Source organism: Empidonax traillii, unplaced genomic scaffold, assembly GCF_003031625.1.
Source record: "Empidonax traillii isolate 1590-97213 ecotype Southwest subspecies unplaced genomic scaffold, ASM303162v1 scaffold16:size2589160, whole genome shotgun sequence".
In the NCBI taxonomy this organism is placed as follows: domain Eukaryota; kingdom Metazoa; phylum Chordata; class Aves; order Passeriformes; family Tyrannidae; genus Empidonax; species Empidonax traillii.
The window spans coordinates 488,304-501,957 of NW_020955209.1; the positions used below are offsets into that span (position 1 = coordinate 488,304).

The window sequence follows — 13,654 nt, forward strand, 5'->3', positions numbered from 1 at the left end:
ATTGGCAGGCTCTCTCCTGAGCCTTGGAAATATGTCTCTGTCCAACACAAAGCCTTTCTGAGCTAAGTAAAGCACAGTATTTGAAAGCATGAGAGGCTCCACAGTTGCTTTAATCACAGGCTAAGATCACACAGGAAAATTCTGTGTAAAGCTTTTTTTTTGTAAAAAAGAAATTAGAAAGCTATGTACACTAAGTATTTTAGCAATGACCTGGCCCTTAGACTCAAAGTGCTGATAAATTCTTTAAAGTCTTACTGTACCCTCAAAAATTAAATCCACAAAGGAAAGCCCAAGGGCAAGTTCAAGGCAAGCATAGTAATGCCTAATGATAGAAAATTGTATGTGAATTGGGCACACTAGAGCGTAGGAAATGAGCGCTTCAAAAGCCACCCTTACCACATGATGCATTTTTATCTTGTTCTCTTCAAAAAACGCAATTCTGTTTGCTATCCATCTCTTTGCTCTCAAAGAACTTTTGAACCCTTTTCACAATTTCAGCCAAATTCAAAATAAAGGAACCAAATATAGTAAGTGTCATGAAAACAGGCAGTCAGGAAAAAAAGGCTGCTAATCAGTATTCCCATAAAATGGAAGATCATTGACTTACCAGTTGGCTAATTCTCAGCACAGGTCCTGGGTGAGGAGCCACACTGCTGGAAACCACCTCCATTTTTGCTAGTGCATGTAAGAATTTGTGACTACTGGAGCCTATGTACAGCAGATATGAAACACTGACCCATAAGTAGCCAACCTTTGTTAACTCTGCTATTTTTAGAACTATGACCTATATACACTTGGGTGAACTGTGTTCATGACCATACGTAAACCACTGTTGGGGTATTATATGGGTAACTCAGAATGAGCTAGAAAAATGAAACCCTGGGATTAATAAGGTCTCATACGCCGCAAAAGGAAACCAATCCTGATGCAAGACAACCGGGAACCACCAAGCTCTGGACGAGCCAGTTTCACAGCTGATTTCCTGCCTGATTTGTGGATGTGGACTGCACATTGTGAGACCCACCACGAGCAGGTCATGCGAGATGGGCAAGATCTTCCACACACATGGATTGATGCCCCACCTGCCAGCGGCAGATTTGGGCTGAGCAGCGACACACACGCAGCTACAGCTGGGGAATCCAGCCATCGGGGCGGCGGAGCCGCGCGCAGTCACAGGTGCCGAACGGCCTCCGCGATCCGCAGCCACGGAGGTGCCTGAGAGAGAAGGCGGCTGGCTGGATGTGATGAACGGGGACCCCGGGGCTGGTTCCCAGAGGAACGGCACCCCGACCCCGCGGGTGGCGGCCCCCGCTGGGGCGGTCGGGCGGGTCCCGGGGGCGCGGCCGCCCCGCCCCGCCCGCCGGTTCCCGCTGCCCTGGAGCGCCCCCGCGCGCAGCCGCCGGTGCCGCCCGCCCGCCCGCCCGCCCGCGGGGAGGGCGGCGGGGCAGGTGCGCGGCGGCTGCGGCGGCGTGAGCCAGCGCCGGGGCCGTGTCTGCCCGCCGCCGCCCCTCCTCGCTCGCTGCTGCTGCTGCCGCCGCCGCCGCCTTCCCGCCGGGAGCACCGGTTGCCTGTGCCGCCCCAGCTCGCTTTCTCCTCCTTCTCCTCCTTCTCCTCCGTTCCGTCCTCCCAGTGGCTCGGGAAGGCAAAGCCCCCCGCCGGGGGCGCCCGTCGGTGGGTGTGTGTCCCCCCAGCCCCCGCGCTCGCCTCCCCATCGCGGCAGCCGCCGGCGCAGCCCCGCTCAGCCCGGCCACCATGGCGTGCGGGAGGTAAGCGAGCTCCCTTCACCTCCCCCTTCGCGGGTCTCCCCCTCCCACCGGCGCCGCACCTGCCGGGGCGCCGGCGGGCGGCCGCGGGGAGGGGGCGGCCGGCAGGTTCCTCCGGTGCCAGAGGAAAAGTTGGGCTGGGCGGAGGCGGAGCGGCGCCGCATTGTTGTGTGAGCGGGCGCGGGTGCTCCCTGCGGGCGGCGGCGGGGCGGGTGTACTTCCGGGTTCGCACCTTTCTCCCTTCGCCGCCGCGCCCCCTCCTCCGCCGGCCGCGCTGCCCCCTATCCCGCCCGGCCCGCCCCCGGCCGGCAGCGCCCAAGCCGCCGGGACGGGGGGAAGGGGGCGCAGGGCCGCGCCGCACCTTAGACGCGAGCGACGACGGCAGCCGCGGCAGAGGAATGGGGAAGGGACGAAGTCGTCCCCCGCGCTCAGTGGGGCGCGGGGCGCAGCGCCCCGCTGAGAGCCGGCGGCGGCCGGGGCCGAGGGACCGGCTGCGGGGACGGTGCGGCAGCCTGACGCCAGGGGGCGGCCCGCGCCCCGCCGACAGCCGCCGCCGGATGGCGGTGACCGCCCGGCGAGCCGCCGCGGCCGGGCGGGGCGGGCGAGGAAAGGCGCGGGGCGCCCGCGGCCCGGCGGAAGGGAAGGCCGGGCGAGGAGAGCGGACGGACGGCGGGACAGGAGCCGCCGGGCGGCGCGTCCGCCCCGAGGCGGCCGGGGAGCGGAGGATGGGGCGGCGACGGCGCGGCCCGGCGGGCGCGGGGCTCGGCCGCCCGGCGGTAACACCGGCGGGGCGGGCGGGGGCCGCGTGTCACGCGCGGCGCCGTGTGCGCGGTGCGGGGGGTTAAACGCGAGTGGCGGCGGGGCCGCCATCTTGGATGGCTCCCGCCGCGCCGCGGGGTCGCGGCCGGGCGCTGCCCGCCCTCGCCGGGGCTGCGGGGACAGCGCTGGGGACCCGCGCGGGAGCGGCCCCGCCGTGCGGAGGGCGGGCGGGCTCTCCGGGGGACTGTGGCACGGAGCCCCGCGGCTGGTTCTGAGGTGTCGGGCACGGTGCGGGACGCAGCGCGGGGGAGAACAAATAAAGTGCCGACGTGCCTCCAACACGCTTCGTTCCTCCGTGTCCGGTTGCGCGCCCGCGGGGAGCGGCGGCGGGGTCCGTTTGGGCGCTCGCCGGCCCGGTGGGGGCAAGGCAGCGGCATCCCCCGGCTCCGCGCTCTGAGGGGAGCGACCATATCTGACCGCTGGCAGCTCCATGCGGCTGTGGTGTTACTGAGTAAACCGTACAGCGGGTTTACTATCTAGCGAATGTCTAAATTAATCTAAAAATAAGCAAGCAGCAGTAATGCACGCAAAATGTTTTGCCCAAGCTGCCACAAAAAACATGAAACTGGCACATCTAAATGAATTTGAAAACTCTAGGTTTTCCTTTAGCTTTAACGCGAGGGAATTATCCATTATAATCTGATAAACATATTACCTAAAGAGATTTGATTCATTTACTTGTTCCTCTCTTACTAGTTCTTAGCTTGTAAGCGATGGTGAGTAAATGATGTGTGATGATCTTGTAGTGATGGGACAAAACAGTAGTGCACGCTACAACAATTTGTTTACAGACTTGACACTTTCTCCTTATGTAACTGGTAGTGGTGTTCTTTTTAAATAGGCCATACACAGGGCTGAGGTTTTTTACCCCATCTAATAACCTGGTTTAGAATTTCATGTCTTGCATGGAAACAGTATTAATAATTGCAAGTACAGAGAAGTGTCCTGTCATGAATATGTCATCAGATACTAAGAAAATAATTATAGCCTAATTTGGTCATAGTTCATTTAAATATAGTTATGATGTAGTTGGATGTAACATTGTACTGAAATGCAATAGTGCATGGTCACTGTTAGATTGATACTTGTATGCTTTGCTTTACAAAACTACAGATTATTTATTTTTTAAAACACACAAAAAAAACACGTAATGGTTCAGAGGAGATAATAACTGAAACATTTGTTTGGAAAATTACTTACAAGATATGCAGCTAAACTATAGTTGTTTAGAGGATGATGATTTCTTTTTTTTTCTCCTTGGTATAGAGTAGTAAGAATCAATATTGAATTAAATTATTATCTTAATTATTAATATGCCAGGAAGTCATGTTTCTTATGCTGTAGTCAAATGAATCATGTATGTGATGGCAAAAATAGTGATTATGGGTGATGTTTGTCCCATGCAGGAGTTACAAAAATGCAGCGGTACTAGAAAGTCTGCCTATGTGTTTATGACAAAAATAACTCTCTTCTACTCTGATTATTTTAAAATATAATCTGTAAAGGGCATATGCTGCTGACTCAGTTTTATCGAAACTTTTTTTTTTTTTAATCTCAAAATGTATGAGCTGTTGTGTGCTCAGAATTTCATGAGAGGGAAAATGGTGATAAGTAAATGAAGAAGGAAACCCCCAACGCTCCCCTTCTTAGGCCTGAACAGCTGCAGTCTAGGCCATTTGCAGGATGCAGTTGTAGGTCACACACAGCGTTTCACGTTGCATCCCCAAGCACAGAAGCGAATTTTGAAGCCCAAGCCATTAAACCATTTGTTCCTCTTCCTTCCCTGTTTTGTACCTCCGTGGCAGCGTTTTGTTTGACCTGCAGCCGAAGCCCGCGGTGCGCAGCGCGATCCTGGGGCGGACGGGCGAGGCACCGCGCGTCGCTCCGAGCAGGGGCTGTGGCGGGAGGCAGTTTCCAAAGGAACCATTTTCCCCTGGGCGGGGAGCCGAGCGCCCCGCGTCGCCGGGCGAAGCTGTGCAGGGTGGCCGTGCGGCCCGAGGGGTCCCGGCCCTGCAGCGCCGTGACCTGCGGGGCGCCCGGGACGGCGGGCACGGCCCATGCTCCGGCGGCGCGGCGCTGTCCGCGGTGCTGAACCCCGCGGCCATGTTATTCCCGGCGGAGCCCCGACCGCCGTCTTGTCCCATCCTGTGTCCGCCTGGGCGGCTCCCGGCTGCTTCAGCGCAGGGAGGTCACGGCAGGGTAGTGGTCTCACCCACAGCCTTTATGTAATACGCTGTATCGCTCTGGTATCGAATGCAGGCAGCAAAATCAATGACAAATACTAGAGTGCTTTCTCCTTCAGAACGCGAGCCCTTCCACCAACACAGATTTTTTTTGCAGCGAACTTGGGAAGTGTAATGTTACCTAAATGAAATGGAAGTGCAACTGAAACCAGCAACTAGACAGGAACTTGGCATTTGCTGTTTTTAAGCACAGGTTCAGTTTATGGAAGGACATTCTGAAAGTGAGTGTCAAAGCAGTGTGTCATCAGTGAGAATGAAATAATAACCACTCATGGTACAGGAAAAGTTCAGGAAAAAAATGGATATCCATTAGCAGCAATGCAAACACAGGCATGAGGTTTTCTCCTTTCTTTGTCTCTTTAAGAATAAACAATTAAATTTAGAAAGGTGTGCAATCTAGTAGATCATTTTTTCAAAATTCACATTGATGTGATTCAGCCTCTTTAGTACATAAAAAAGTTAAAAGTTTTTTTTTCATTGGAGAGAAAAATGTTCATTTTCTGTAATTGTACACTGGGTGTTTTGGATGCAGTTGCACAATAAAAAGCAAATATGGTCCTCTGGTGTGATGAGTAGAGGCTAAAAAAAATATAAAGGCAAAACCAACATGGTGTGTTTTGTATGGGAGGATAATTTTAAAAATGTACATTCTGCTTCTAAAAATAGAATGAATTGATATGCAGGGTCTTCAAATTAAAGGTCAGAGGTGACAAACCAGTACAAAGGTCATGCAGCTCATTTTCAAGCAATCAGTTTCTAGTCTTTTTTTTATGGTTGAACAAAAGCTTAATTATACAGAAAAGTGCGGACTGTAACATTTAACCAGTCAATTTTAACAGAGAAAGAGAGGTAGTTTTACAAAATTCCCTATTTTCTTGAATGTAGCTTAATATGGAATTATTTGTGCTACTATTACTGATACAAAATGAGTCTGTCTTAAATTTAAGCATTAAAATATGTTTCTTAAATTAACATTTAAAAATCTGCAATCTGTATTTAATGTTAGTACTTGAGAAATCAGAGGAGTGTGTAACCATTTTCTGCTTTGTCAGTGATTTTAGTAAAAAAAAAGAAAAATCTATCCTGATCATCCATGCTGTTATTTCAATAAAGTTAAACTGCAGGTCCATTCATTTTGGCATTTGTGCACATACTTATTATTTCTAGCAAACCACTTCCCCCAAATCTCATTTCCAGTCTGCAGCATTATGTGTGTCAATGTGCAGTAATTATACAGACCTAAAACCTGACTAGAGCTAGTGTGTGTGTGTGTGTGATTATCATTTTATTATGCGCAATGTCTAAAATTCAGGGGTTTTAACAATTTGAAGAAATCCATTCAATGTTTATATTAAAAATATCACATTTAGACTAAACCAGGCTTTCATAAATATTCTAAAGATATGTAACAAATATTCTATAAGTAACTTTTGATACATAATTAGACCACATGCAGTAATGCAACACTCAAGGCTAACTCCAGAAATTCAACTGTTAAAATTTGTTTACTCACTAATAATTTTGTATCACACATTACATTTCTGCTTTTCTTTCAGATACTGTATCACCTGTACCTAATTCAGCTACTGATGTGTGCATTGATTTTGAAGGTTTTCATCTTTTATTTTAGAGATGTTGCTGTCCACTTTTTTTCTCCTAGTTTAAATTAATGACCTATCTGCACTAAAGTTTATAAAAAATGACCATTGCATTACTTTGTTTGGTTGTTTTAAACAGTGACTGTCAGAAGGCATGACATTCAGTACTGATGTCCACTCCAGTTGAAATGAGAAAGGTGTGCCCCGTACTATCCATACTTCTAGGAAAGTGAATATTGGTGTTTAAAATACAGACAATTAACCTGCTGTTTAACTAATGTAATGTTTATTTTAATAGACAATATCCATATCAGTATTTGATAAGCATGTTAGAAACTACAAATGATAAAAAACTCCATCTTTATTAGTGTTCTCAAGTAATAATTCAGTGAACCAAAAAAACCCAACCAAAATGAAGAAAGAAGATTCTGTGTTTTGTAGGTAAATAGCACATGCAAATAAAACAGAAATTCTGTGCAAAGGAAAAGATATATGAAAGGTGTGTAAATTCCATCAAAACAAGTATTAATGTAAAACATCTCAGAAAGGAGGTCTGAACAAACCAGTTCAGCAAATAAATAAAAGCAAATAAAAATTATATAATAATATATTTTAAAAATAAAACTTGTAGTGCCATCACTTTTGAGGGGATGATGTAACGTCTCTATATTGAATGTGAACAATACAAATTCGTTTTTTGTGTAACCAGGATGACTGCAAAAAACCACACTTTTTTCTTTGAAGATTTAACTATTTAATTCAACTTAATGTTGATAATGTCTCCTTAATTTGGCCTTTGACATGTATCTTTTCAGCACTTCATTTGGCATTGTTTTGTTTGCAAGTACTTATCAAGGGGGGAAATAAAATCTTATTCTCTATAGTTTCTCACAGGAATATGCAATTACAAAATAAATCAATGATCAAGCTCTGAAAAATATTTTGATGTATCTATGATTTGAGAACTGTGGCTTTTTAAAGTTTTTTCCTCACAAGGTACTGATACTAAATTGTATAAAAATACAAAGAAAAATCCATCTGAAAACATACAACAAGATTACAAGGTAGTTTTTTGTTTCATTTGCTGTATAGCAAATCAGAGTATGGCAATTTCAACAAGCACCTGCTAACAGTGAACTGGGAACAAATTATTTTAAATATGAAAGTAGAAGAACAGTAGTTGAGGATAATGTGTTTCATTTTTAAATTGTGTATTTAAAAAGTTCATCTTTGAATCACAAAATATTGTTTGAAATACTTGTTTTTCATTTCTTTTTAATTAAATAGTTATGATAGTTGTTTAATATATATATATATTCAAATACAGACTGTAAGAAATTGCAGATTTTACTAAATCAAATACACTAAATATGAGAATTATATAGTAATTTCAGTCCTTAAAACAAAAATATTCTTGTTCAGCAGTTTCCTTTAGTATGTATTATTGAAGTTTTAAACTACATAGATCCTAATTAGTTTGTGATGCTAAAGCAATTGCCAGTATAATAATAGCATTTAATTTTGAGGAGAAACTCTGACCTTATAGTTGTCAGACTTTCATTAGCTCACGTTTGGATATGGTGGAGTTTATTGTTCCTTTTTATTGGCCAAAAGAATCAGATTCATAACAGTGGTGGAAGCACATTTTACCCTTTTTTGTTATCTTCTCACTATAGTCAAATGGCATTTTACACATAGTTAAAAGGTGTACATGACTGGATGTTTGGTCTACAAAAATGTGTACTTCATTTCTTAAAAACTAAGATATGCATAGACTCTTTTTTTATAGGGAAAAAATCATACCTGGGCTATTGCCTAGCTGTTTTATTTACTTGAAGCTGTAATTACCTTCCTTCAATTCAGTGATAAAAGTGGGTAAACTTACCAAAGAACGACTAAATTTTAATTTGCTAGTTGTTCAATTAATTTTCTTAAGTCAGCATTATTTAAATATTTTGAAATCTAGTAGACACTTGCTTTCATCTTCACTTGCTAGAAAAATAATGATATAAAAACAGAAGTATGGAAGAACAGCAAAGTAAATTATAGCTAGACTAAGAAGAAAATTGTGAGAACTTTCAACTTATTTCCCCCTGTAATTTTATAAGGACATTGATACTTGAGTATACATTTTCAGGAAATCTTAAGTTTTCTTATTTTTGCGTTTCAAACTATATTTTATTGAATTAAATGAAAAGGGGAAAAAAAGAGTTGATACAATAAAACCATTTCAGGAAGACATCCATTATTCAGAAATACGCATTGAGGAATATGTGTAAAACACGTTAATTTAGAGTGTAAGGCTACACTCAGTTGTGGTGTTTTAAATCAAAATACTGTGTGCATAGTGCTTCTACCAGCCATTAAGAACTGTAAATCAGAGTAAGATTAATTTTATCTGACTAATGTGTGTATATATTTTAAAAACTGATGTTTTATGCTCTATACTTGGGTTCTGTACACAGAGTTTTAAAATTTTGTGTATACGCTTTGCAACATTCATCCATTTAAGTCTTCACTCCTGTTGAGTTAACTAAAAGAGATCCTTTTAACATTGGAATGTTTTCCCCTATTCCTTTGCATCACTATCTTACTTGTTTGGTATACAATAAAGTTTTGGTGGGGTTTGTTTTCTAGTTTTCCTGCACTCTGATCCTACTTATATTATCTAGTATTCCTTAAAAAAAATACTGTTGGCTTTACTCTGTGGAAGAAATCACTCCCTTGGTACTCCTGACTGTGAAAGAAACAGGTTTAACAGCTGAATTTTTTTTTTCAACTTACTTTTTGAGGAAAGAATATAACTTAAAAGGAGTAACTATATATGGCTGCTTTACTTTCTTCCAAGCAAATTGTATTTCTAAATCCTTTGGCAGCAAACTTACTTAAGCTAATGAATTCAAAACTATCCATAGCTAAGAGAATTCTTTTAAAATATATACAAGCTTGCTGTTATTTTTTACTGACCAATAAGTTGTCAAAAAATACTCTACATAAGCTGTTAAGTAAGCTGAATTACAGAACGTGCCACCTGTAATGGAAGGTTATTACCTTTGTTGGGTGTTTGTCAGTGTGCCTTTAACCGATACTACACTTTTCATTGTATTTTCTATCCAGCAATATTTCCATATGGTGTTCTGTTGCATTATATTTGTGCCTACTGTTACAGTATCATTCCACATGCTGTGAATGCCTAGTTAAAATAAGGGTTGCTTTCAGAGGAAGGGACTTTTTCTCTAAAAACACCTTGCTGTCTAGTGCAAAATTCCTAAACAGCATTTATTTACTTATTTGCAGTTACAAAGTTCATGTAAATGCCAAGGTAGTTTCAGAACTAAAATGCTAGAATATTTTTGTGGTTTGTACAGCATAAGGAGGCACAGGAGAGAGTTCACCATGAGCTATTTCAGAGCCCAAACCTGATTCCATTTAAATGGAATTTACCTCTTTCAGTAGGATGCAGCAAAATACATGCCAAAATAGTTTTTCGTTTAAATTCTCTGTTTAAATGAGTTCCCAGAATTGAAATGCCCAGGCTTTCTACACTAATATCCTTAAAGCCAAGTTTTGGGTACCGTGTGAGGAAGCTTTTTGTAATAACTATTAAAAAAATACATTTTTTTTTCTGCTTAATAATCTGTACTACTTGTTTGACCCTCTAAAAGATGCGATGCTTACAAATGTGTTATGAAATGACAGTAGTGGAAACAAGAATTACTTGAACTTGTGCTGTTTTCTGCTACAATTTTTAAGAACTATACTTCCCTGCTTTTAGTCCTGACACTACTCTCCAAATACTTATTTTTAATCCCTTCATAAACTGAAGCAGGCTACGTGCCAAAGCCAAGAACAGATCCTTTACTCTATGCTTGCATATTTCATTATGTTGTATAAATAATGCAAGTAAATCTGAAAGACACAAAAGCCACGTAGCCACAGGTTGGCAGAACAAAGAAACAGATACAAGAGATTGGACTTCAGAGCTTGAAAGTGTAAAAGCAGAGCTAGGTTTAAAATGTGGCAGAAGTCCACACAATTCCAGTGGAAAACTTAGTTATTACAAAAAAAGAGGAACAAAATCAGCTTGCCAGTGTTGTTGCACTGAAAAGAAAGATTCTACTACCCTGATTTCTGATTTCTGATGTTGGAAAGGATTGAGGATAACTGACTGTAGGGGAAAAGAAGTTAAAAGAGAAATTTGGCTTTCATTTGACTTTGGTCGTTCTTGTTCTTACTTTGCTCACTCCTAGTAGGTTATCTGATTTTTTTTTTTTTTTAAATTTTACTAAGAGAGCAGGGTAACTGGATTTCTCTTAAATTGGAAAGAAGACAAAACTCAGATTTCTCAGAAAGAGAACTGGGATTATATCTAAACAGGTTGATAACTGGTTTTGGTGGGGTTTAATTGAGATAGATTATTCAAAAAGACAGTAGAGGGTGACAAGAGGACAGGCTGGTGGCAGGTGAGTTTGTGCATGCTCTTATCTACCCATCTTTCATTTGGTAAACAAACTGGGCAGCATAAGTAACAAACTTACTGCAAAACCAAGGTATTTTTCTTCATGTTTCCTGCCATCTGCAATGCTTTTTTTCTGCATTATATTTTTATTAGCATTCTGTGAAATTAACTAGGCCTTTCTCAAGTAGACCAGAGGTAGATCTTCCATGAAGTTTCAGTTGAGTCACACATCTGTATTTGTATGGGTGACTGGTTTTGTTCAGATTAAGACCTAGAATTTAATACCATTACATAATATGAAGTTTTATCACTGACATAATTGAAAGCATTTTTCTGTTGATATTCATAAATTGGCAGAGTTACAATTTAGACCATGAAAGAATCCTTAGAATTACTTTATTGTTTTTTTTTTCCTTAATCATACACAAGGTATGACTTCATTGCTTGGTATGTACAATTTAAGCGTAGTAAAGTCACTAGTTCTTAGGTTACCTATTGCAATTAATTATTGATGAAGAAAACAAAACACCTTCAAATATTCTGCAAATCTGTGTTTTTTCCCTCTGTTGTCATCAACTGCATAGCCTTCATAAGAGACCAGTGAAAGGGGCAATGCCTTTACTGGTGCTAGGAAAAAAAAAAAACAGTGGCTGATTTTTTTATCTTATGCCTTGGCTATCTCACTGTGGTTTTGATGAGCTAGGTAAGTCTCATAGAGTAAGTTTATAGGTCACTTCATAGAGTCAATGCCCTGGCATTCCTAATGAGCTGTTAAACTGGAGAAGAGGTAATTAAATATGGTACTCTGGTACAGTGTACACAGTACTGACTCCAGCTCTCTGATTTTAGGTTCCTCAGAAGACGATGAGGTCATTCAAGAAGGTCTCCTCATGCTCAGGTCAGTCTTCTCTGTAGCATCTTACATGGCTGACTGTGTATCTGTAAAACTGAGGTACTGCAGCACTTCTGTCCCGCTGACTTTGATGAACATAAGTATTGGGTGGGAGGGGGAAGACTCGTTAATTTCGTGCACAGGCTCCAGAGTTCTTCTTTGATGCAGTTTGAGTGTTCTGCAAGACAAATAAACAATTACGTAAGGGAAGTTTATTTACAGTAACCCTACCTCAGATACCTGTCGCAAGCTGTGGGAGCCCACAGGTTTGTACGAGCGCTGCAGGACCACCAACGCAACAGACGTGCCAATGGGCGCACACATCTCAGTCGCCAACATACCTGCTCCTCGCGATACTGTCGTGCCGCTGTCACGTTACCGCCACGCAGCCTCCTCCCATCGCGACATCTCAGCATTCCCGCCCACCCGCCCTTTCAGCCCCACTTGCCTTTCCAGCCCGCCTGTCCAGCCCCCAGCCCTGGCACACTCTCCGTGCCCGCCCGGCCGCGCACGCTGGGGCGGGGGCTTCCCGCGGAGGGCGCTGCGCGCCCGAGGGATCCGCGCGTCCCGGTTCCCGCACGGCGCCGGGAGACAGATAGCCGGGGCGGGCGATGGCAGAGGCCGGGTGTTGTGCGGTGAGGAGAGCCCCCGTCATCGCCGGGCGGGCGCAGGCGAGAGCGCCTGGGCAGTTGCCTGTCGGGGAGGATGCGCCCGGGTACGCACACCAAGCCCCTGTCAAGGGGGCTGTCACAGGGGAGGAGAGGGGCTGGAGCGAAAGCACACGAGGCACAAATCCGTCCGCTCGTGGCTCTGCGCCTACCTGGCGGGAGGTGAAGCGGTGAGAGCGGGCTCTGCGGCCGGTTCCGCCGCGAGGGCCGGTCCTCTCTGTGGGGCGTTAGCCCTGTCAGACGGTCTACCGCGACTGGCCAGAGCCTCTTTAAATCCGCCGGGAAAGCGGCCGCTATCAGTTGCAAATCCGCAGCTGAGAGACGGTTAATGTACGTGAGACCACATCCTGTATCCGAGCGCTCCGACGGAGTCCCTGCCGCGTCCTCCTGCCCGCGGATCGTGCGCGGGATCACAGCAATTCCCAATATATAATAATAAGTCTCCCCAGCAGACCGCCGGGATTGCCAGCACAGATCCACGGACGGCAGGGCGGACCTGCGAGACGCTTACAGCCGCCGCTGTTTCGTTTCAACAAAAAATGCTCGTAAAGCTCGTGTTTGAAACCGCGCTCCAGCCGTCAGTTCGAGCAGCGCCGCCTGCGAACAGCGGCGCGATCCCTTGGCGAGGGCTGCCCCGTTCCCGTAAAGGAGCAGAGGCGTTCGCGCCCGTCTTAGGTGTGACGGGACAAGGGCGCCTGGACGGCCAAAGGACTGCGGGCGAAGGGAGAGAGGCGCCTGCTGCGCTCTGAAACGGCATTTCCCTAAAACAACTGAGCGGTGCGAAGGGCGCCGCTATAAAACCCGTAACTTCACATCCCGCGGTCGCACGTCGAGCAAATCCCGTCCCTGGTAGACCTGAGCCGTGGGCAGCGCGCAGTTGAGTCGGCGCTATCCTTTGTTAAAAAAAAACAGACCAAGCCCCCCCCCCCCAAAAAAAAAAAAAATCAAAACGCCTCACGTTTTCTAATAAAAGTCCGCGGGATTAATACAGAGGTCAATAAACCCGGTCAGGGCAAGGCGGGAACCTGGGGGTGTTTACCGCACGTCCTGCCCTTCTCTCCCAAAGGCGCGGGAAGGCACGCCGCGACGGCCCCGCTGGGAAAGAGCCGCATTTTCTGGAAACGTTAAGCAAAAGCCCAGGGGCAAAGCCCGGCGCTATGGGAGGCTTACGGGGACAGACCCACTGCTTCTGGGGCGCTGACGGAGAGCGGC

The 13,654-nt window shown here is 45.3% G+C and overlaps 1 protein-coding gene and 1 long non-coding RNA gene across 2 annotated transcripts in view; one reads left to right on the forward strand and one right to left on the reverse strand.

Moving 5' to 3' along the window:
- Positions 1 to 1,626: 1,626 nt before the first annotated feature.
- LIN28B (lin-28 homolog B) overlaps positions 1,627 to 13,654 on the forward strand; it is a 97,353-nt gene continuing 85,325 nt past the window's right edge. The window contains exons 1-2 of the mRNA XM_027895089.1: positions 1,627 to 1,766; positions 11,732 to 11,780. Of these exons, the coding sequence (XP_027750890.1) occupies positions 11,747 to 11,780 (34 nt within the window). The 5' untranslated portion in view covers positions 1,627 to 1,766; positions 11,732 to 11,746. The remainder of the gene's footprint in view (positions 1,767 to 11,731; positions 11,781 to 13,654) is intronic.
- Positions 11,505 to 12,817, reverse strand: LOC114063076. The gene is made up of 3 exons (XR_003572498.1): positions 12,595 to 12,817; positions 12,116 to 12,121; positions 11,505 to 11,952 (listed from the first exon to the last, which is right to left on the reverse strand). It is a non-coding gene; the product is annotated as an uncharacterized LOC114063076 (long non-coding RNA).